The sequence below is a fragment of the Colletotrichum gloeosporioides genome (genome assembly GCF_011800055.1).
Source record: "Colletotrichum gloeosporioides strain Lc1 chromosome Unknown consensus_117, whole genome shotgun sequence".
Taxonomy (NCBI): Eukaryota; Fungi; Ascomycota; class Sordariomycetes; order Glomerellales; family Glomerellaceae; genus Colletotrichum; species Colletotrichum gloeosporioides.
In genome coordinates, this window is record NW_025544762.1 from 1579881 (window position 1) to 1604201 (window position 24321).

A 24321-nucleotide genomic window follows, 5' to 3' on the forward strand; every position below is an offset into this window, starting at 1 on the left:
AATGCTCGGTTGTCTCCGCAAGGATTCAGTTTCGGAGACAGATACAGAATAATATATACATACTGGACTTCCCTTTTTCTGCGTTTCCATCTGAACTTCTTCTGCTCATCGTCAACATCCTGGCTTCACAGTTTCCCTCAAGCTAAGCTCTTCCAGTATCTACTTCAAGACTTGACTTGACATTCACTGTAGCCAAAGTACCACGATCGTTCACGCTTCTTCACACTCCCACTTCACACTCCCTGCCCCCTTACAACATCCTACCCTCCCCCATCCCACATTTCAAGATGGAAGCCCCCCAGCAGGAAAACGCCTTTGGCCTCCTGGTCCAGATTAATAAGGAGCTTCACAGGCTCCAGGCCAACACAACTAACCCTGACACCCGGCTCGCGGTCAAAACCCTCTGCCGCCGGACACAGCAATGTCTTGAGACAGGCGGCCACCCCAGGGAGGTCTCTGACATCAAGATCAAGTTCGACGAGCTGGTATTTCCTGTCAATCAGGAAGCGAGCTACCCAGTCTTCATCCGCCGTCTCCGCAACATCGATGCCGGAAACCTGCTCGGCTGCTATCTTCCCAGCAGTAGCTGGTTCTCCCGCGAGTCGCAGTGGCGTTATGGCGGCAACAACGGCCCGCACATCTGCGGCGATGCGGACTACCATGACCGTCATGACTGCCCTCAGACTATCCCTCTCACGGCCTTGTATGAAGCCTTCAACGAGGAGCATGCGATCAAGCAGCTGTGGTTGACGAGAGTGATCAGCCTCCGCGGAACCATCCGTCCGTCCCAGCCTGCAAGCCCTTGGAGCGACTACTTTAGGAAAGTCGCATTTTGGAGTATTGAGAACCAGAGCCCCGATGAAGCGTGGGACTTTTGGCGCATCGTGGAGTGTCTCCGGGAGAACTACGAACGCGCCAACCATTTCCAGGACCCATACCAGAAGTTCCTAGACTACGGCCTGGATTACACGCTGGCACGACTTGTGCAAGACTGTCATGACAGAGTCTCGGAACGCATCGCTGGCGAAATCGAAGGTTTTAGAAAGGACCTACTGATTGTGGCTGTGAAGCAGGCACAGCTATATTACTTCGCCAACGACGATTGCTTCACGCCCCATGACTGGGTCAAAGACGTGCTGGCAGCAGGTGGCCGTAAAAGGACTCCACGAGAGGCCCTCGGACCCGTCCCGAACATCACAATGACCCGTGACTGGGCTGATGTTCACGAGGCTAGAGGTGGACTGGTCACAGTAAGCTGTCTCCATGCGGACACTGGAGAGGAATGGCACCCACATGTCCTCGGCATCGACAACGGGAAAGACGCGGAGCTCGACGCCAGTTTGCGCGCCAACAGGGCTCACAAAGCCGAATATGAAGCGCGGTCTGGTATGTGGGATGACGCGCTGAGAAAGGCCGGGGAACGCTGACAACATGGTTAGTTAAGCAAGAGGCTGAGAGCGAGCAGCCGGATACCACCGAGGCGGGCAATGGCGAGAAAGACGATGAGTACGAGGCAGACGATGAAGAAGAGGAAGACGAGGGCGGCGATGCCTCGCCTGATGAGAATTCGGCAACGTCCCCCGAAGCCACAGAGGAAGCCGAGGACTCTGAGATGGAACGCCCTTCATCCTCACAACCGCAGGAGGTGGTAGAGCTAGGCGATGGTGATGATGGCTTTTCGGGGGGCAGCCGGCAGCTGTTTGCAGAGTTTGATCATCATCAACGAGACGTCGACCGTTTTAACTCGCGGGTGAGATATGAGGCCGAATCCGAGGACGAGGATGAAGACGACGCCGAATTCAGTGGTTTTCAGTCCAGTTCTGAGGGCTCTGACTCTGACTCTGACTGAACAACAAGGGGTGGGTCGTGAGTGGCGGTACACCTCCTGGTCGCATTACATATTTCTGGTCAACGAGGAACTTTTCGTCGGTGCCACTTCTTAATTCTGTAATCAAAACAACTTGAACATATTTGGTCTATATATACGAATCTAAAGTCCCTTCGAAGTGCCTCGCGTGACGTTGAAAGAACTGTATTTGCCTACAGAATCGGTGTATATGTTCAGTGAGGACGATACGGTACGGTGGCCGCCAGCCAACGAAATGGGTGTGACCATCACTGCCGGAGAGTCCAGTAGCGACGGGCACCAATGCTTTATATGTCACAAGCTCCGTTTTGAGAATCCACTCTACTCAGGATTTCTCTCCTAGTGTGCGTGTGTCGAGCGTTGAGATGATCGTCCATCACTCTCGATGGTCTAGAATTATACCTGCTCGAGTTCGTCTTCAACAAACCAGAGACCCACGCTGAATCGAGCTTTTCTGAGTGGACGCTTCAGACTCGTCAACGATATTCTTAGTTTCTCAAGATCGAGATGAAAAACACGAGATCCTATCATTGATGAATCCAAGGAATTGGCGCCTCGTCGTTCTTTTGGACTAAGAGTTTTGTTAGTTGGGCAGTGTCATCTAGCTAGCTATCCGGGCAGTGTTCCATATGATCTGTAATTATAGAGAGAATAATAGAAGGAATAATAAGGATAATAACGATCAATAGACGATATCAACGACGACGACGACGACGACGACGACGACGACGACGACGACGACGACGACGACGACGACGACGACGACGACGACGACGACGACGACGACGACGACGACGACGACGACGACAATAACGATAACAATAATAACGATAACGATGATAACAACAACAATGATAATAATAATAGATAGCAATAATATATAATAGCGATAATAAAAGCGAGAATAGGAGGTATAATTACTTTAGAGACAGGCTATGGATTACATACGCGTGTATGGACACTGCCCAGATAGCTGAATGATACTGTCTGACTAGCATAACTCTATACTAAAACCCTAGCAATCGGAAAGGTCCGTATTAAAGATACTTGAGGAACTCGTTTTAAGTGCTGCCAGCGATGCTGTCAGGAACGCTAGGGACTGAATCGGCCAGTGGTCTTGTGAGCAATCGATGCGTCACGTCCCGTATGGCCCCATCGCGGCCGGATAATTGCGACGGCTAGGGCACGTTGTTTTCTTGGACAGAACCACAAACCTATAGACCGAGCAAATCCTAACGAATACCACAGCGACAAGGCTGAACAACTGCGGAACAAACTGCGAAAGCTTGACGTTGGCCGCTCTTTTCTCCGTGGGCATTTCAGCTTCTGGTTCTAGACCGAGCCGAGCAAATCTGTAGACGCCGATCTCGTATAAGATCACTAGGAGCGTTGTAAATGTCATACGAAGGAGCTTTCTTTGACCCCATGACTGGTGGTGCGTTTTTGGAGAAATGAAACCAAAGCTACAAAGGTCATTGAGAATCCTTGGGTGAGTCGCCCTTCCGATCACCTTGACGCAGGGCTAATGGCTTGGGATGTGACTTGAACTGGCATGATCGTTTACGCTAGTGATTTTGGGAAACGGAATGGACGAAAAGAGTACGTAGGTAATTTTGATATGCGCGTAAGTGTGAAAGAGACCAATTTTCACGATAGGTTGAACACAACACCATCCACTGCCTACCTAACATGAAATAGAAGCCTTCCAGGTTGCCTTCATTCGGTTTCTTCCAGGTTATTTTGCGATCTGGATGGTAAGCAGTTAAAAGTTAGCGGCCAAGTATCGCCCCCTGGCTATATGGTTCGCAGTTTCTATGCTAAGTTCACAGTAACCTTGGTCCTTCTCGAATAAGTTACCTTCGAGGCTAGCAACCTTGGTCCTTCTCTAGGCTGCTACATCCGATCAAAAGGCTGACCACAACCGTTTTCCCCCTCGTTTCCCCTCAACATCTCTTCTGGCTACCATCGCCAACACCATCTTCTCTTCTTTGCTACTCCAGCTATTAACCCTGACTTCCTCGACTTGTTGGAACTACACAACATTCACAATCTTCATCCCTGCTACCAGCATCCAATCATCACCACTCACGCCTTTGCACGACGCCGACATGGCTTCCATGGATTTTCCTTGGAGCCCTTGACACAGCCACTGGACCGTCTAGATCCCGCTGCTTCAATACAATTCAACGTCATTGAAAATCAATTGATTGCACTTCGTCACTCCCTCACCGAATGCGCAAAAATACTCGAGGAAAATGGAAAGCAAATGTAGGACATGACGGTAGCAATCCAGGCCCTCGTAGATCGCATTGCAAAATGCGCAGATAAATCTTCGAACAATCTGTGTACCTTTCGTGACGACGTCAATTCGGAACTCAAGGATACCCGCTCCACTGGCGATGAACTCGAGGCGAATATGGAAGTCATGAATATCAGCTCCTCGATTAGGTTCGCACCTCATTCTCTTCAATCTCTATCTCACTGACAAAACTGCGACAGCGCTCTCAACGACGAGCGCAGAAGCCGGAACGAGCAGTCGATACTCAATAACCAATTCAAGCCACACCTTACTACATTAGAGGCCTTGTTAGATGTTCGAACTGGATAGGAGATTTGCGATTTTCCGTTGACGGCAAAGGACTTCTGGGATCTCTCCGGTATGTACTCCTTCATGTTCGCGTGCCTGAACTTCTCACTAACCGACTATCCAGACGCCCAGATCGAGAACCTCATACCCGCTCTCGGGGTTTCTGTCGCTGAACCGAAGAACTTGAATCCCCTTAGACCAGGCTTGGCTGTAAAGATCGCTGGGACCCCCTTAGTATTTGCAATGTGATGGCATTAGGAGAACTGCGAAGAAGAAAGGTTAGAAGGGAAGAGAGATTAGTCTAGATAATCACGACGCATAATCAATAGATAGCAATGACGATGGACAACAACTACATAATACTATATGCTCCAGAAATGAACGCAAAACATCATGGATTTGGCTGCAAACTCTGCCCTTGTGGGTGAATCATCTTGTCGTTCCCTGACAACAATCAAGCCGCCGATTGCATTGCCTGGTTGGGCTTTGCCAGAAAGTCGAGGGTAAACGAGCGGTTGTTGTCTCTCGAGGTCTATGCCGAGGAAGTTTCATGGCCCACCCAGCAAGAACAACATCTATAAAACTCATCGATAATTCCCCAGCAGTCGTTCAGTCAGGCAATGTAAAGTCACCAACTACCCAACTTCAACTCCTCCAGGAATGGGGTCTACAAAGGGGCCTTAAAGCAAACGCCATGCAAACAAAGCTCATACTGCACCACAGTCACCAAACCTGCGCATGCCCCCTTTGTAGTATTCCATGTAGAACAAGCAGACGCAGATGATGTCGCGTGACTTGAAAGACAAGAGGCTAAGTGAGACTGTTCACTGTTTCAGCCATCTTGAAGTTGCGCATTATTTGCCTCGTTGAACTCCGAAGTAAACCGGGATGACTTCCTAGTCTGCAATTGGCGTAAGAAGAAGACTACAAACATTGAGACAGCGACCTTTACAACGTAGGCATGTACGTGTTCTGCGTTCCCGAAGTTTAGCTGGCGACCGCCTAGAGCCTGGCAGTCCAAAATAAGAATGATGGCTACAGACGGTTTGTAAATCTTGTATTCAAGGTCGAACGAAGCCTGCCATGTTGACCTAATCCTACAACAGGAAACCTTCTTTCTCTTGTCTCTAAGATGTCCGCCCTGCCATCCGCCGTCAGGCATGTCAACCACAACAACAATCGTAGCTAATGTCCACATGAACCTCTCGTCATTGGGAGTTATCTACACCACCTCATGATATCCTACATATACACGTTCCCATCATGTCTCTCCAAAGACAAAAACACCCTTACCCTTCCTGAACCCACCAAGTCCCCCCTGAACAGCCTGCTTCAGGCTCTCAGCCTCCGTCTCCCAGCTCCACGGCACCTCCTCCACAGGCACATCCTTGAACCTGCCCTCGCGAATCATGCCCAGCACGTCCTCAATCGCAAACTTGCGTCCCTGGGGATCCCGCTCGTTCCACTTGCTGAGCCAGAATCCCACAAACCTAAGGTCCTTGAAGATGAGCAGTCCGGTGGGGAGCATGACGGGCTGCTTCGCCATGCCGCCGTAGCTCACCATCGTGCCGCTCTCGCCGAGACTCCTCGCGATGGCCGTCGCCGACTTGCCGCCGACGCAGTTCAGTCCCAGACCGACGGGCTCGCGGCCGCCCCTCGTCAGCTCCTTGAGCTGGTCCCTCCACTCCCTCGCCAGGAACTCCTTCTCCGTGACCACGGCCGTGGCGCCGAGGTCGCTAAGCTCCTTCTTCAGCGTCTCCGTCTCCGCCTCCGTCTCCCGCTCCCTGACGACATTGATGCTCCTCAGCCCCCAGAGCTTTCCGAGCTGGATCGCAGCCCGGCCGACGCCGCTGTTGGCTCCGTTTTGAATAAACCACCCGCCGCGGCCCGGCTCAAGCGCATTCATGCCCCCGTTGGTGCCCGCCTTGATCTCGCCGGGGCCGTAGGTGCGGAGGATGCGGTACGCCGTGCACGGGTTGACGCTGACGGTGGCAACCTGCGTGGGCGTCAGGCCCTCCTTCGAGACCTTCATCACGTCCTTGGCCTCCGCGACGGCGTGGGTGCGCCATGTGCCGAAGGAGGACGCCGCGGGGATGACCCAGTCGCCGCGCTGCAGGCCGAGGTCCTTGGACCCCACGGAGACGACCTCGAAGACGCCCTCGTTGCCGGGGATCGCGGCGGGCTCGGGGGTGCCGATCAGGGACGTGAAGGGGGGCTTGGAGCCGTATGTGCCCTGGACGGTGTTGATGTCGGCGGGGTTGATCGGGGCGGCGAGGGCGCGTAGGAGGACGGCGGAGGAGGGGATCGACGGGGAGATGGAGTGGGTGTGCAATCTGTGCAGCTCGTCAGCTCGAGTATCACGGCTTCGCATAAAGTGGTGCGTCCGTACTGCAGGACATCGCGGGGCTCGCCCTCTTTCGAGAAGACCAGCGCCTTGGCCTGGGTGTAGCCATACGGCCCTGACTTGTATCGTCGTGCGACGCGGGGCAGGTACTGCGCCGGCCGCAGCGCAGACGCCAGCGGACGGAGCGTCGTCGTCGTTCGCAAGCCCGTCGCCATGGTTGTCAGTTGTGGAGGCGAAAAGGGAAAACAAGGTCTACAGTGACAGCTGTCAAAACGTTGACGACGTCAACTTTCGAGGTTTGGGAGGAAGGATTGCTCCAAAAAAAAGCTCCCGGCGCACGGCACTAGCTCGGTAACTGGACCCGGCCGGCCGAACCTCTGGCGAACTCACAATGACGTTTGTTTGGGTTGGTACCTTACCCAGGTGCGACCGGTGCACGAATCAGCCACTGGCTAGCGCGGAGGAGGGAAAGGGACCCGTTGTTTCCGCCATTGGCTCAAGCTCCCACCTCACGGCTCTAGCTGGGTGGTGGGCTGCAGCTCTCTGAGGCGGCAAAATGACCGGCGCCGGCAGTGACAGTTCCTCGCTGCGGTGCACGCTCCGGACGTCCCAGGTCGGGTAAGGCCTGACATGGCGTCCGAAGTTGGCGCCATTCCGGACGGCGACTGGACCGGGCTGCTCAGCTGCAGAGTGACTTGTCCTGACGCCGACGGCAGCGACAGCAGCACCCGCAGCATCTCCAACGACTTGCCACGCAAAGAATTTCTGCGCTAAATCGCCCTGCAGCTGCAAGCCTCTCGCCACACATGATGCATCGAGGGGTCAATGCGTCCTTCGGATGACGCGGGGTTCGTTGTGTCCTCTTCTTCGTGATTGCTGCTGTGATCATGAGCCGATGTAAGCTGTGACGAGCGATATTGATGAGTCTTTCTTGTGTCATGATTACTGGCGTTGAACACAAGATCCTGTGATCCAGATCAGATCGCGTGCCTCCAAGGACAACCCTCGGGAATCAAGATGTAACCAGCAGCAAAGCCGATTGTGAAACTGCTTGTAGGCCGTAAAATGTAGATTTTATTGCAGCTGCAGTTGCCATAGCCACCAGCGGCACCTGAAAACTCGTTTCGAGCTCTCAAACAAGATGACGCTCCCAGCTGTAGTAGTTGGGACGCCCCTTCCTCGTCTGCGTCCTCCCCAGATTCCATCCGCCTCCTCAGTCCTTCGGTCTGACTGCTCCAATTTGATGCATTATTTTGATGCCTGGTTCATAGTCTGAAATCGGCCCCTTCTCAACCGCCAGTCCTCACACCAAACCACCGGCTCAACATGTACACCAGAAGATAAGTCGTACAGCAAGGAAAAACAGGACGGGGAGTTTGAAAAAATGGTGGTCGTGGTGCCAGTGTGTTCCAACAGCGCAATAAGATGAAGCGAAAAATCAAACATAACAAAGAAAGTGTAAACATCGTATGTCAGAATGAGCCCGCGGTGCGAGCTGGGTATCTTGCATAACTTCTTCCAGTCTTGCCTCCGTCTCACATACTATCTCGTCTCCTCCACCGCCATCTCCGTCCCCAGCTCTGACTCGAAAAGAATTCAACTTAGGTAAACGCTAGGAAAATCGTGTTGGTGTGTCCGCTCGGATTCGGTCGTTCGCTCGTCGGCGCATATAGGTGTGTTCGTGTCCGACAAAGCACCGGTTGCCAGCTCCAGAAACCGGTAACTCTGTATATATCGTTCCTGACTGGTCTGGAGTCGCGTCCGCTCCGAGTCAGTAATTACTTAATGTTCTTGAACAAGTCAGAACCCAGGCTGCCTCCGTCTGAGAGGTCGAGCTTGGTGTCGAGTGCGGTCAGCTCGGGAATCATGGGCGGCGGGGGGCCCTGAACTTGGGGCCTGCTCTGGGGCCGACTTTGGCTCTGCGTCTGGCTGTTGTTGGGGTGCTCGTATACGACGCTGGAGCGTTTCTGGGGCGGTGAAGAATCGTGCGACCTGAGCCTCTTGAACCACCCGCTGCTGCGCTTCGCTTTCTTCTCGTCGACAATGCTGCCCTGGCTACGGCTCATGGGGCGGGGGACGCCACCGTTCGCTTGCGACTCGCCCTCTGCATATGCTTGGTTCAGTAATGTTCGGCTGAAGAGACGACGAATGCTGCCCTGTCTGCTTGAGACTGCTGGAGAAAGTGGCGTGTCATCTGAGAATCCTCTCGTACCATTGGTGGTGGCCGGCGAGTTTGGCACTGCCGGGCCGTGGCCATTCGTCTTGTCATTGACCTTTCCCTTGACGGCGGGTTCGGAGTCCTTGGTTTCGCTCGCACGCGGGGTCTGGGGAGGCGTGGGGACCTCCTGGACGGGGCTGGGAAGCGGCGGGGGAATGTCGGTTCCGTCAGTCAGGGAGCCGAACTTGAAGTCGAGCTTGGGAAGCTCGAATCGCTTGGAAGAAGGCATGGTGAAGGGCGCGGGATGAACAGCTTGTGTCATCAATCGACGGTATGTTGTACTTGTAGAAGGTAAGGTTGAGGGTCAATGGGCCTGTTTGAAAGACGAGGTTTGCAGGATCCGCCAGCGGGCAGCCAGACGAACGCGTGACAAGGCAGTGCGGTTCGCCCCGTGGCGTGTGTCGTTGGACGGAACAAGGGGAGTTGTACAGGGCCCAGTTGCAGTGGATGCGGATGGGCGTGGGCGACGTCGACAGCGGAGAGCGAGAGGCTGGAGCGACCCAGAGATGGAGCTGGGTAGGGTAGGCGGTGGACCTTGGGAAAGAATGGATACGGCGCAGCGGCAGTTGAGGTCGTCGACTCTTGAGAGATTGAGAGACGGCAGGGCACGTCTGGAGCGAGATTGACTTCTTGTCCAAGGGTTTTCTGAGCTGCGGTGGCGTAGTAAAATGACCAGCAGCGATGCGCAGTGAATTCGTAGTGTACGGATGGATACCGCGTGGTCTGTACCCGGCACTCGTATTATGTATGTATACAGTTGGATGCAGGTCGCAGGGTACTGCAGCAGGTTCGGTCGAAGTGATTCCGGTGGGCTTGATATTTGTGCTAGACCTCTTGGAGCGGTCGTATCAGCCCGCTAAGGTATTGAATGCGAGTCGAGTACGAGGCCATAGAATACGGCAATGTGTGCGTCTTGGAGATCGATGTTCGATATTCCACGTTTCAAGGGACGCGGAACCGTGTAATTGCAGCGAAGGCTCCCAGAGGAAAGACGGCGAGAGGAGAGAAAAGCCAAGCAGGAAAAACAGGCCCGGGGGTGGTGGGAATGATGAATGGAAGTGAGAGGTGACGGGGGCCCTGACTGGCAATGAGTATGCCTGGCAGCGTAGGAGTCTGGACCTGGACGTAGGGGAATGAAAAATGAGCTTCGTAGTGCGGTTTCTCTGGCTGGTGCGAGCGAGCGAGCGAGGACTGGTGCTGGTGCTGGTCTTGCTTGGTGGCACTCTTGGTGCTGGTGCGCGTTGCTTGACGTGGATTGAATGGCTGATTGGGATTGGGATGGGACGTTGATGGGATGGGAAGGGATCCAATTGGATTGGGGGACCTGGCCTGTTGGAGTCGGGTCCAGTGGATTTGAGATGTACTGCAGGGGTCCAGCACCCTGTGTTTGTCAGTGCCAGGTGGTTCCCCGACAGTGGATGCAGTGATTGTCAGGGGTGAGCCTTGTAATTGTTTTTCTAGAGGTCTGTCGCGCACGGGAAGAAGAAAGTGAAGTGAGTACAAGAGCGCACGCGGTGTCTGCTGCTGTGCGAGGTGGTGGAATAACCCGAGACCTCCAGTTGATTGGGTAGTTGTTAGCTGGGCTGTCGGTCGTTGGGAAGACACTGCAAAATGCCACGCATCAAGACGAGGCGCAGGTCTGGACTCGCGATACCTCCTCTTGTACGGGCTGAGGAGCAGCTGCCCAACAATGGAAAATTCAGTGGAGGGGCTTCCGGGAAATGGGCCTACCAAGGGCACATTGACCATGGAAGGGCACGCACGGGCAGCAGGGAAAAAAGCACAGGTGCGCCTGTCAAGCCACTCAATCTGGGGACCAAGGACGGAAAGTGACACTGACACGACACCGACACCGAGTCACCGAAACGGACGTGAATGGCAGGCAGGAAGGATTCAAGGACGGGAGGCACTTGCCTGTGCTCTTGCCTCCAGCAGAAGTAGTAGCAGCAGCAGCAGTAGATGGACATCGCCAGCAACACTGGCCAGTGAAGGCATTCGTTGCATTAATGGCTTACATAAACTTGCATAGTCTTGCCAGACAGAATGTACGCAACAAGGTTCGCATTATCGACTTCCTAAACACTGCTATTTTCCACCACCGCCCATCCCAACACTCCCAAATGTCAAACATCGAGCATGATCAGCGCTGCTACTCGAGTCACAGAGCCTGTCCCTGCAGCGCCCTCACCCTCGTCAACCATCAAAATGGTGGATGCCCAGATGCCCTGCATCCATCATCCATATTTATGCCGCGGCAGTCAGCACCAAAATCCCACGAAAGCTTGCCCGTCGCAGCCACTGACATGCAGAGAAACCAGCTCCCAAGATGCACCGAAACACGGCCTGCAGGAAATTGTCCGTGAACCTGCACTAGCACAATCTACAAGACACCCTCTCGCCTCTCAATCTCAGCGCACCCGACCTCACCCAGGAATAGCTACAGTACTACTGCGCACCTTATGGATACTGCGCAACAAGTTTCTTAACACGGTACCTGGGCTGGACGCTGGCGCGGCACAGCGTCACGCCCGCCATGCCTGGAATTCTGCTCTGGGGCCTCGATATCTTTGATTGCTTCTGATAGGGCACGCACCTCGACAATATCACCTTATCTTATTCACCTCCATTCCTCCGAACCCGTTCGCAGAGCAATTTCATCATCTCCCAGACACGAGCATTTCTCCTCCTCTCTCTCGACCAAACGACCCAAGCCCCCAAAACTCGGCAAACAGCTTGCCTGACCTGAGATGTCTTGCAAGTTCTCTCCCTCAGAGACGTCGCTCCCGTGTCACAGCAGCACCGCCCACCTCCTATGCAAGTCCCACCACCATCTTTTGGAACCGTTCCTGAGCTAGCAGATCGCGCCCACGCACCTCGACCAAGCAGACCTCACCACCCAGCCCGATCAACCCTGCCCCGGCAATCCGGTTGTCAGCCCGCGTCCAACGACCTGGCAAACCTTCCTGACAGAGACGTGCGACCGTCCCTCTCAATGGGCGTGCCATTCTTGAGAGGACGCCAACCCGACCAGCGCCGTCAGGAACCGTTGCGCCCAGCCGTGGCACCAGAAATTCCCGTTTCAGCGATGGAAGCCGGCCAGGGCTTCTGCCGCAGACGGGGGGTTACGCACGAGGGAGGCAAGGAGGCCGCATTGCGAACGCGCCGCCTTTCCAACAAACGTCAAACGTTCCCCCTCCGTTGCCGATCCAGCTTTTCCAGATTCCCGTCCACCCGCGGCGAGGCCGCCTGCCGTTGACCGCGTGTGGCTGCGTGGCTGCCTCGGACACATTGAACCTCTCTCTCTGTCTTGTCGCCATCGTCACTGCTCTCCCTCTTATTGCCTCGTTGCTCGTTACACGACCATATTCGGTGCGAGTCAACCTCACCGAGCCCATGCCATCTTCATCTTGGCTAAATGCTCGCGTTTCCAGCCCACAACCCAAGCGAGAAACATTGGATTCCCAACTGGGAAAGCAGCCCCATCTCGAATCTCCTCGCGTGCAGCCCGCTAGCAGTGATCCCCACGACCACGACCCTTGAACCTTGGGCGCGGTCCCTTGGCCTGCCTCCCTCTCCCTCTTCAACCTTCCGCGACCACCCCTCGCCAGACGCTGCCAGGTCACCCCTATTCACAACTTGCTTTTTCTTTCCGCCGTCTGCTTCCATCCGAAAAGTAGAGTCCGCAATGCCGCATTAGCTGCACATGCGTCTCTCTGCTCTAATCCGAGACAACGATCGCAAGCTCCCAATACGGTATTCAAAGATAGAATTCAGGCTATCCCACTTCCTATGTCATGCCTTATCGCGTCTGCCCAGATGTACACCGTTTCATGCAGCCCACCACGCGGCGGACGAGTTCGTCCCCGCTCCTCGGATCCCAAGGCCAGGGAGTTGAAACATTTAATGGAAACGGAGAAAAAAAGATGGACAGTCTTTTGCCGACCTGCCCGCATGCTTACAGAGAAACATTTTCGCGTGTTTGTTTCTTCATTTTTCTTCCGCGGCTATCTCCGGATGCAATGACCAGCCATGGGTTAATCGCGAACTGCCCGCCTCTTGGGCCTTTCGCCCAATCTGGCCGTTACACCCATTTCAATGTCCGCGTTTTTTGCACGGGGCAATGGCAACAACGTCGCACCGCGATCCACCCTGCCCGACCTGTCAGAGCGTTTGCGCCGAACGTGGCTCCGTTGAGCTGATTGAGTGCTTGGTCAGGCATCATCCATTTTCCGGATCCTGGCCTACTGCGGTACAAGGCAGCTTGCGTACCATGGTGTGCACATCACCCGGCGCTCAATCTTGCGCTTGGGAATGCCGGCCACGAGGAGGCACAATGACTCGAATAGTAGCGACTGCCGCGACGTTGCCGATTGCACAGTAGCACATGTCGGCGAACGGCGGCCACTCGGAACGGTGGGCGGCCCAGTGCTTGCCTTCAGCCGACCGAAAAGAGAGGGTATCCCTTCCGGAGCTTAGAATGTTTCTTGCCGAGTTGACAAATCCGTTCGGGGAGCGGCGCGTCTTTCATCGTTCTCGCACTGGCCCTGGTCGGCCCGGCATGGAACCATGATCCATCAGACGACTGTTGCGCTATCCGTATGATGCCCGACAGCGGAACTTCTCCGAATTATTTCAAGAACGGGCCCGTGCAGCCCGCGGACGCCTCCACAGGCTGGCGGTTCGTGGGTTGAAGGCATTCGCGACTTGACCCAGGGACGTAGCGGAGACGGCATGACTTAGACGAGGTCGTGGAAGGGTCATCGTGGACAGTCGCGGCCGTGCGCGTGCTGCCGCCTCCACTCAGGGTCCTTTGTGTAATTGGACCTGGCGGGGTTCCATCAGCAAGCATATCTTTGACAGGTTCGAGATATCCATTCCAGAAGCATGGGTGAGTTGAAGACTAGGCCTTCTGTGAGCTCTACGATGTGCTACAGATGATCCGGGTGAAAGCTTGCCCAGGATCGCCTCTTGAATACCTCCTCTTGCACTAGTGCCACGTAGATTCCGACTGAAAGGTATTCCACAAACCCTTCGTAATCACCACTGAAGGGTCTCTTGTAAATGTGTAGTCTCGCCGGCATACTTGATTTGATGTAAGTTATTTGTGTAAACGCTGCTTGAAGCAGAACCCGGAAGATCCTACTGCTGAAGGGACTCGAAGCATGAACATAGGGTGTGATGTGTATCCAAGATTATTCTCAATATTCAGACGAAGATATAACAGTGTACTAGTTTGCTACAAAAATATACAAATCGCTCAATTCACACACACACACACACACACACACACACACACACACACACACACACACACACACACACACACACACACACATCCCTCCTTTACCTCGCGCCCCTCCAGCTCCCCCCAGCAGCAGCAGCCCCGTTCCCAGGCCCGCCCCCTCCCCTCCTCCTCAAATTCGTCGACGCCCGCGACCAGTCGCCCGCAGACTTCTTTAGCCGGTTGCCCAGACTGATCCGCGCGGCGCTCATGACCGCGGCGCCGCCGCCCTGCATCCGGCTCGGGATCCCCGCCGAGCTCGCCACGCTCTCCCAGTCGCCCCGCTCCACCTCCTCGTCGGGCTCCTCGATCGCCGGCGGCGGGAGCATCAGCCCCTTGCCCATGATCCCCTGCGTAGCCGTAGATGCGCCGGCCGAGGTGGCCGTGCCGGGGGTGGTGGCGGCGGTGGGCGGCGGCGCCTTGCGCAGCGCGCCCATCATGGCGGCCCAGCTCTCGACCTGGCCGTTGGACGCCTCCTCAACGCAGTTGCACTCGTCGCCTGCGGGGCAGAGGACCTCGCCCGCGGCGTGCCACTCGGCGAGGCACGCCTCGTGGGAGGCGCAGCCGCAGCCCAGGCAGGGCGGGTAGAGCGCGTCGACGGGCTCGCGGCAGTAGACGCAGAGGAGCTGGGTCTGGGTGCGCCGGCAGCGGTCGCAGGAGCCGATCGCGCCGCCGAGGCGGGTCGCCGTGGCGGTGGTGTACTTGAGCGGCTCGAGCTGGGTCTCGTGGATGCGGCAGACGCCCGTCACGTCGAGGCCGCGGCCGGACGCGACGAGGGCTTGGAGCTGTTCCTTCTTGCCGAGGAGGATCGGGGACGTTGTGTGTGGTTGTGAGGTGTGTTGGGGCTGGTGGTTGTGGTTGCTGGGGTGTGTCGGGAGGGATTGTGATACCTGGTGCTGCTGCTGGGGTTGGTGGTGTTGTTGGATCGTGGTTGATGTTTCTGCGATGCTGTGGATCTCGTGGAAGGAGTCGTCGAGGCCGTGTATTTCGCGCTGCTGGAGGACGTTGAACTTCATAATCTCGAGCCGAGCCAGTGGTTGATTCCACATCTGGAGAATCTCCGCGTAGACGTAGCGATAAGTGGCGTACATGTCGCTGCGGCTGGGCTCGAGCAGTGGTGTATTCATCCAGCCGTCGTCGTCGAAGATGGTTTGGTCTTCCATATGTATGGAGACGCGTGTGGGTACGAGCGAGAAGAACTCTTCACGGTAGACTTCGTCATCCGAGAGCGATGTGCGGGTTGTGCCCGAGTCGCCCACGATGGTTGAGTGTCCCCATGTCACGTTGTTGATGGCGCTAGGGGCCAGTGTGCTAAGAATTGTATCGGCTGGACTGGGGCGTTTTCGTCCATGATTAGGTGGCGATGAAGCTGCTGTTGCTGTGCCCGTGTTGACGCCGCTGAAGGGGCGGGGGAAGTTGATTGCGAAGCTTGACGTAAGGCCAGAGTTGGCTCTTGATAGGGCTCGGCCGCTGGGGGAGGTGGAGAGGCTGGGTGTTTGGTCGCCTTCATGGCCGAGGTAGTCCCTCACACCCTTAGCTGGGGGAGTCTCGCCGCATGAATAAGAGTTGGACGCTGGGTCCCCGGTCCAGAGCGCTTCTTCGGCGGATCCCTGGGAGCCAGAGTATCTGATGGGGGTGTGCAGCGTCCGCGGCGTGGTGATGGCGGAGTTGGTCTGGCTTCGTGCGTTGAGATTCCACAGCGACGCGTCGGTAGGAAAGTAGTCAAGAGAAAACGATGGCGCCTTCATCGGCAGTGGCGTCTCCGGCTGCGTGAGATGCGACTCAGCATACGCGACGCTGTCTTCCGTGAAAGACTCGCTGAAAAGGCATGAGAGCATGGCTAACATCTGTATGTCCGCCGTCTTCTCAAAGTAGTCAAACAAGTCGTTGATGAAATCCTTTGCCAACGGATGATTTCCCCACTTGACTCTGCCGTTGAAGTCGGCGACATCCTTGGTAGCCCGCTCGATATCGGACAGACCCTCGGCACGGAATCGTGAGATGGCGTCTCGAGCAATTACCAGGATCGAGTCCTGGCGCTGGTCCAAGTTCAACAGTTCCAACGGGATGTCTCGCCGTAGGAGCAACGAAAGGTAGCGCCAGACATCCACCAGATCTTGGCAACCGTGCTTCTCGGCTACCTGGGCATTGTGCTCGCAAACCTGGGCGCCTTCTCCAAAGATGGCATACTCCTCTGCGAACTCCTTTTTTGCTGGGAGAATGTCCGATATATCATGAAGAGAGACAACGTTCTTTGACTTGGCGGGCCGTCTCCTGAGCGACCCAGTTCCAGTTCCAGTACCAACTCCTGTGCCTCCGCCACTCGATCTGACAGAGCGGTTGTCGCTCCAAGTCCTTCTGAACCGATGACGGGGTTGATACCACAGACTCATCTTGTTGATAGACGTGGACTCTGAATCACTGGATGAGGACGATCCATCAGACTCATCAGAGTCGGACTGATCGTCCGTAGCCGACATCTCGTCATTGCCATATCGTTTCCCTGGAGGCGAGTCATGAGCGAGGCGACCGAAACCAGCAAACACGGGTTCCCCCTTAGGTCTTTCGCGTAGTGGTTCGATGGGTGCAAACAGTAGAGCCTTTGCCTTCTCTTCCTTGGTGGGAAAGAAGCATACTAGTCGCCCATCGTTGGAAAATCGGGCGCCACAGAATCGCGGCAACGGGGGTATCGTTGGCCTGTTATTTGGTGCCAGTGTGCTATCGGCCTCCGCGTTCGGGGGCAACTCCTGTGACATTGACGCTGAGCCACCTGCGGGTATGTCGTTCTCGTCCTCGCTTGAACTTTCAGAAGCAAGATCCAACGGATCGTCTAGGTCTTTGACGTTCTTGAAGAAGTTGGTGCTGGCTGCGAGGTCAATCTCGCCCAAAAGGTAGGAGAAGGCCACATCTAAGCAGTTTTGCTTCTGCTCCAAGAATTGATGGCAAAGCTCGTGGAGCTCATGCTCGACCTTCCTGTGTGTTCTCTCCGGCATGAAGCTCGTCTTCTCGACATAGAAGCGAGGGGCTTTGTACTTCGGGTAATTGGAAGGGATATCGACCCTAACCTTGATAAAGATGGTGTCTCCGTTTTTCCCCCATGGGCCGTTCAGCGAGGCGTGCAGAGTCAGCGAGTCCATATCGATTTTATCCCACTTCACCTTTGGCAGTTGCGTGCTGATGCGCAGAAACTCATCTTGGATGGTCTCTGGATCGGCCCATTTATCGTCGTCCATATATCCCGGGCTGAACATGGTCGAGTCTTTCGAGTCTGCTCTCCGCGGGCTGTCGGTTGAAGCTTTTCTCTTGTTCATCATGATGCCCTTCATCCATCCTATATGCGCCTGGCTGCGGTCCATCTCTTTAGAGTTGCTCTTAGCTTTCATGGACGAACCTTTCCAAGCAGCTCCCAGTCTGGTGTAGGTGGTTGGCCCTGAGCGCATACCCATAGTTAAGGCGCTCTGGCGCGAACCGGTGCGGGGATCGCTCATCGTCGCACTCCTCCTGTCTCGGCTCACGCTGTCCTCCACCGTTCGGAACGTTTTGTAGGAGGCGCCCTTACGTGTCAGCACGAGATTCTTACTAGCCGGCTGCCCCTTGAGGTAGCCCACCGACTCGAGAATTGACGGCTCGACATGCTGTAGACGCAGCTCATTGTCTTCTCCCCACGAGACCAACTGAAATTCTCTATTATCCAAACCGTCCTCATCGATGCTGCCTCTGCTCCTCCACAAGAACTCCTTAACCTTGTGGTTGCCGTGTCCCTGGAAGATGGCGAGAGGGCCTGTTGGACCCTCCTTGGGTTCGTTCGGGGACGCTTGGCTGTCGTACAAATGCAGATCGCCTGGTTCATTCTGCGGCATAGCTAGGAGGCCCCGGCCAAACGGGGTATGACGAGCACGCCACACCGGGAACTCGGTACGAATGACGCGTTCCGGAACATCCTGATCGCTGCCATAGTCCCAAAACTTGATGTGCTTATCCAAGGAGCAGGTTACGATTCCCGTGGATCGGGTTCGGTTCCAGTCGATGCCGTAAATCTTTGATGTGTGTGCGCTGATAGATTTCAGGGGTTCGCAGGCGCGTCGCTCATCCCAGATGTGCAACCACCTATCGTGGGACGATGCCAGGATGTGCGGGTCCTGGCGGTTGTACTTGACTTGGGTGGCGCCGGCGAACCAATCGCAAAATGTGAGTACAGGTTGTCTTGGGCGTCTTAGATCCCAACAGTGTACGTAACCGTCGACAGCGCACGACGCGAGCTGGTCTGGGTGGTGCGCCGACCAGTTGATGTCGGTGATGGCTCTGCTGTGGCCCTGGAGAGAGTGCTCGATGGCGCCGGATGCCGAGTCGTCCCTCAAGTTGAGGTTCCATACGAGAGCGCGATGGTTAGCTGTCGAGACGACCCAGTAGTCGCGAGCGGCGAAGGGTGACCATTGAACGTCGGTAACGAGCCATGGTGAGCCGTGGCTGCTGAGGCGGCGAGGGGGATTGTACGGTGAGTCAAGATCGATGATGGACAAGCCTTCAGGTCTGGAGATAAGTCAGCAGGGGAACGTCGGCTCAGTCGCATCTCAACTCAGATCACTCACGATGCTAAGGCGACATCCCTGCCCGAAGGTGCAATCGTCGCTGATCCCACGAGTCCGGCGACATGGATGGTTCCATCAGAGTCGAAGCTCTCGCTGTCGAAAGCTGATCTGATAGGTTTGCCCTTCTTTGGAGGGTCAAGCTGGTCGAAGTGCGGCATGGTCGTAGTGGTAGCTTAGATGAGAGATGCCTCATGAGGGCGTCTGAAAGTGAGATATGCTGGCCATGATACGTCGACCGTTCGCGAAAAGGGGCGTTTATGAGCGACTTGAGTGTTTCCGAGCAAAGAACTGTTGGTTTCCCGATGCCCTAGGCGATATGCAGGATGGTATCGCAGGTATTTGATGAGGCTCGCAATTCGATGCACGCGACAGGATCGATGCAGCTGCAGCTGAGCGTCCTGACCTGAACCGTCACTCGTGGCTGGACGGACGACAGCTGCGGCCCACTTTGATAGTCTTGTACTCTTCCATAGAAACCTCGCAGCAATGTACATTCCTCCCAGAAGGTCATCGAGCCAATCAAAGCACTCCCAAACCGGCGCATATCTCCACTCTGTTATCGGGCGTCAAGTTCCCAGGCCGCCCATGTCATGCTTGTCCCTCCCGCGGGGCAGTTCTGCTGAGCAGGCTTTCCCAAGCACATGCCCGCCTTACACATCTTGCCTGCCTTGTGTTCGAAACACTAGAGCCGATTTCTCGCCGCCTGTCACTCCATTAAGGCTTCCCGAGCATCCGACTACCATTGCCTTTTGCGGTTTCCCTCTCCCGGTACACGCGACTTCGATTTGACGTCTCCGATCCGGAAGGCGCCTCCCTTTGTGAATCACCAACCCACTTGGCCCCGCCAAATACCGCCATTCACATCCACCACTGGGGACCGGCACAGAGCATCTTCGAATCGCCTTCCTCGTTACCTCTTTCAAACAACCCGCAAATTCCACTTTCCTCGTCGCCCAACATGGCTTTGCCCAAGCGTATTGTCAAAGAGACCGAGCGTCTCATGGCCGAGCCGTAAGGGTCCTCACAGCAGCCCAAGTCTTGCGACGAAATACTGACGAAGGCCATCTGCGTAGCGTTCCGGGCATCAGCGCCGTTCCCCACGAGGACAACCTTCGCTACTTCGACGTCGAGATCCACGGTCCTTCACAATCGCCATACGAGGGTTCGAACACACTTGTTATATTGCGCTAGTATTGGTGGACTGACGAGACTGCAGGTGGTGTCTTCAAGCTGGAGCTCTTCCTGCCTGACGACTACCCCATGACCCCCCCCAAGATCCGATTCCTCACCAAGATCTTCCACCCCAATGTCGACAAGCTCGGCCGTATCTGCCTCGATGTCCTGAAGAGTGAGTGGTCTGCAGAATGAACTTTGGCTGGTGCGCTTGAGCTAACAAAGAGCTTCCCTTACAGACAACTGGTCCCCCGCCCTCCAGATCCGTACCATCCTCCTCTCCATCCAGGCCCTCCTGGGTGCCCCGAACCCCGACGACCCGCTTGCTGCTGATGTTGCCAAGAGCTGGAAGGAGGATGAGCAGGCTGCCATCGCGACGGCCAAGGAGTGGACCACCAAGTACGCTGTTCCCAAATAGACGGCGCGATCGAAATAGGGACGCTACGATGACATGGACGAGACGGTGCGCGGAGGGCAACACGGCATGAGCCATTGCGACACTTTCCTTAGACCGATTCAGAGAAGATAGCGAAGACATCGGCTCTATTTCACAAACAGTCTCGTGGACTTTGTAGAAAGGGGGGCTCTTTCGGGTATTTTGGGCCGGAGTTGCAAATTGGAGATGCATTGCGGTTGCTTTTCTAGTTCAAAGGGAGGCACATGTGCATACCGCCACAATAACTATTGACACTGAAGAAGGATCCCTTTGTCGCCATTCCGCTTGTCCTTTGTGATCTCAAGCGATATAGGCTGGTCTGGGACTTGCGATGTCATTCGGCCATCTCCCTCAGTAACCCTCATTAAGATTATGAGGAGGGCAGGCACCTGTCTCTGAGTGGCACCATGTCAACCACAACTTGGGTTCTATGGACTGATTGGAAACACGTCATCTTGGTCCCCCCAAGAGAGATGGACAATATTATTAAAAGGGTTTCTTACGACAAGAACCCTCTCATTCTAACTGGGCTATGAGATTCAAAGTAACAGGCTTTCTTTCGTAAACCAGGCCAATGGAGTTCAGAGCCAAGCTTCCCGGCAAATCGGCTTTGCGCTCAGAAGCAATGACAGCTTGTGTCGCTTGGCTGCTGCGCCGCTGCGCCGCTGCCCAGATGGATACATAACCAAGATGACCATACTTATTGCCTTCTATCGCAGCCACATTCAAGGACAGCTCGACTGGGTCGTCACTCAACACCATTTCTCACTCACATTCAGTGCGCTCGCACGACAACGGCAATCTCCGTCCATCATGGACTTTCTCCCTGACGAAAAGGTCATGAACCACAATCCATCGGCAGAGTATCCTTGTGAGACACTGTCGGCGTGCCCCATAACGAGCCCACCTCTTCCACAGCTCGCCGTTCTTTTATGGCTTCTAGCGCCGCCACCGGGTCTAGCCTGGCTATTCATCGCGCTGTACTTCCCATTGGGTTTTATGAAAGTATTGAACGATCTCTTGGACTTAATAGCGAAAATCATAATCATATCTCGTGCCTGGAGGAGGGGCCACAGTTTGGCGGAGGCGTTTTAGCTTTTGGACAAGAAGGCCAAGAGGGACTCGACGAAGCTCGGCGCGAAGGACCGGTTACCATGGGTACAGGCTGCTGATTCTGGAGAAAGGAGACAACCTGTGGAATTTCTTTGCTGGCGGTCGCAGTGACGTTTTAGTCACCGGCGTTGGTGGCAAGCTTTAGGACACTACCGGAGTCGAACCCGCAGATGTGGATTTCTCGCGGTCAAGAACATCTACTCAGGGATATGAGCGAGCTCATAGTACTCGCAGAAAATCACCTTCATCGAGAGCCCCAGGCAAGCAATCATCCAAGTATTCTCAATTTAGGAATTCTGATATGAAGCGCGCCGATGGTTTAGTGGTAAAATTCTCCGTTGCCACCCAGCAGCGTCGGGGAGCCGGGGGTTCGATTCCCCCTCGGCGCAACCTTTTGCACGTTTGAACCACGATTCAACGTGAAGATGTTGTATCTTAATTGCATTAATGAACATTTCCCACCCAAGAAAGTAATTGCGTATGTGGAGCCCCCATTTTGCTGATTTCCTCACACGAGACTGATTATCTCGTAAAAGCCCCTACTCGCCTTAGAAGTGAGATCTGTAGACCGAACATTGAAGCCGCGTAGGTCAGTCTCCCCGATAAACTCGTATCTTCCGGGGTCGTCTTCCTTGCGTGACTTATCATCAAAGGTGGATTCGACTCTGCGTAAGATGCATGGAGTACGAGCACCTTCCAACAGCCATACCTCATCTGCCTCTCGTACCTCAGGAGGCCCTAGCCCAAGCTCATGCCCTTCCGTAGAATAAATCTCCCTATCTACCAACTCTACTCGCACAGCATTTTGCGGTTGAAGCATTGCAGATGCTGATGATTCCTTCAACTGCTGATTTGGTCCTTGTGTCAAGGTTTTCCACCGGTTAGCAGAAATTTCCTCCATCACGCTAGCAAACGATGTTTCATTCTCCAACTTGGTGTTCGCATGAATGAATGCTAGCGTCTTCCAGAAACCGGTGAAGTCCTCTGCATTTGGTCCAGATTTCACCATCAAAGCTTGGATGCCTCGAGACTCCCACCCGAAAGGCCTGTCAGCACTTTCCTCCAGTACGGTGTCCAACAGAAACCCATGAACATAAAGGACAGATCCTATCAGCTTCGGTCGTCTCAAATCAGATCCCCATATCTGTATCTCAATGTCTTGTAGCTCAGGAATCGTCAAGTCCAAGTATCGGTTGATGGGGAAGTTCCAGTTTGCCACCAGGCGGGAACCCTTCTCAATAGAGTAGTCAGGTACCCAGGACGGCAGCTTGGGGTATCGCCGCGAAGATCGTTTTCCGATCCGTGACAGTTCTGTTAGCAACGAGGTCTTCGACAGGAAGAGACCTGCAGCGGCAGTAAAAACCTCTTCGACCGTGCTTTCGTAGTCGGGGACAATGGGGCTTTCGCAGCCTTGCGGCAAGAGCATGGACAGCATACCCAAGCATCCATAGATATGATCGCGGTCATCGCTAAATTTCGAGGAGCGAAGCGAGTTGATCAAGAAATTGGCACAGTTGAGCCACCCGAGTTCCAGCTTTCCGTTCCAGGCAGACCTGGCATCCACGAGAAGCCCCGTCTGCTGGGCAACTCCAGCGAGCGACGTCCGAGCTTGGCTGATTTTGAGTATTCTCGTATTAACTTGCGCAGGGTATGCAATTTTCTTGTGTTCAAGGCTTTGAAGACCCCCTGTAGCGGCGATCTTCTCGATTCTCTCCATAAGAGTAGAACACCACCCAGTCTCCTGAAGAAACTGGGAAAAGGCAGCGAGCCGTTTCCAACTGAGAACAGATCCTCCGCAACATACGTAAACATTGGAGGGATCCGAGAGTGCAACCTCTTGGACAATCCAGCCACGATCAAACCAGCATTGGCGGTCGATGTAGATGACGAATTGGAGCCATGCCGAGAGCCAGCGAGTGCACAACTCCGGGCCAAATTCCTCCATTACTTCCACGGAGCTGCACACGGCATCCTTCTTCAGATACCTTTCCACAAATTCGGGCTTCATTCGTGTGGCCTTGGAGATGGCTGGGATGAACTTGTCGTGAACCCATAGAACATCTGGGTGTGGTCGCGAAGGCCCTAGCCAGATAATAACGTTCCTCGCGGCGCTATATATCCTGTGCATGAGGAGAACCTGATGCCGCTTCTCTTCAGAATCACTCTGATTGATGCAGAAGGCATCTATCCATAATGGTAGATCCTTCAAGATGCCACTGACTTTGGACGCCAACTTTGTCTTGGTGTCTGATGCCCCGTCATCTGTTTCGGAGGCGTGCAACGCGGCGCAAAGGAAGTTGAACAAGTTCTCCGAGATGGCCATCGCCTTCCCGTCGCAGATGACTTCGATTGTTACCCCGCACTCTTGGTCTTCCAAGTTACCCCGATTGACATATTCAGGAAGCTTCCAGGTGTACGACAATGCCGCAAAATTTGGTTGGTCATCCAGATGTGCCTCCTTTAGTGAGAGAAGCATACCATGAGGCTGATCATCTGCTCTGGAGATTGTGAGCAGGCGGACTGAGTCGGCAGCCGATAGTGCTCGATATCGATAGCCATATTCTGTCGAGACCTCCATGTCTCAATGGGGAAGCACGAGGTGAACGTGCCGGAGGGAATCTGAGGAGAACGACGGATCAATCGTGCCCTGGGAGTATTGTGAGCTTGTTGTGGTTCAAAAAGTGTTGTTGAGTGAATCTCCGCTTACTGTGTA

At 54.7% G+C, this 24321-nt stretch overlaps 5 protein-coding genes across 5 annotated transcripts; 2 read left to right on the top strand and 3 right to left on the bottom strand.

Annotated features, from left to right (window-relative positions):
• Window positions 1–287: 287 nt before the first annotated feature.
• GCG54_00009366 (uncharacterized protein) lies at window positions 288–1849 on the top strand (the record flags this gene model as incomplete). Its single annotated transcript, XM_045409312.1, has 2 exons — window positions 288–1386; window positions 1440–1849. The coding sequence occupies 2 exons, from the start codon at window positions 288–290 to the stop codon at window positions 1847–1849; spliced, it is 1509 nt and encodes a 502-aa protein (XP_045256557.1).
• Window positions 1850–5715: 3866 nt separating this feature from the next.
• Window positions 5716–9245, bottom strand: GCG54_00009367 (Enoyl-[acyl-carrier-protein] reductase; the record flags this gene model as incomplete). The annotated part of the gene is made up of 4 exons (XM_045409313.1): window positions 5716–6787; window positions 6844–7050; window positions 8581–8902; window positions 9011–9245. The coding sequence occupies 4 exons, from the start codon at window positions 9243–9245 to the stop codon at window positions 5716–5718; spliced, it is 1836 nt and encodes a 611-aa protein (XP_045256558.1).
• Window positions 9246–14359: 5114 nt separating this feature from the next.
• GCG54_00009368 (putative RWD RING finger and WD repeat-containing protein C11E3.05) lies at window positions 14360–19044 on the bottom strand (the record flags this gene model as incomplete). Its single annotated transcript, XM_045409314.1, has 2 exons — window positions 14360–18827; window positions 18887–19044. 2 exons carry the CDS (start codon window positions 19042–19044, stop codon window positions 14360–14362), a joined length of 4626 nt encoding a protein of 1541 aa, XP_045256559.1.
• Window positions 19045–19772: 728 nt separating this feature from the next.
• GCG54_00009369 (Ubiquitin-conjugating enzyme E2 35) lies at window positions 19773–20477 on the top strand (the record flags this gene model as incomplete). The annotated part of the gene is made up of 4 exons (XM_045409315.1): window positions 19773–19897; window positions 19960–20048; window positions 20103–20234; window positions 20299–20477. Coding segments are annotated over 4 exons (525 nt in total), but the record flags the coding sequence as incomplete, so codon positions are not given.
• A 1639-nt stretch (window positions 20478–22116) lies between these two features.
• GCG54_00009370 (uncharacterized protein) lies at window positions 22117–24186 on the bottom strand (the record flags this gene model as incomplete). Its single annotated transcript, XM_045409316.1, has 2 exons — window positions 22117–22919; window positions 23046–24186. The coding sequence occupies 2 exons, from the start codon at window positions 24184–24186 to the stop codon at window positions 22117–22119; spliced, it is 1944 nt and encodes a 647-aa protein (XP_045256561.1).
• Between the last annotated feature and the right edge of the window lie 135 nt (window positions 24187–24321).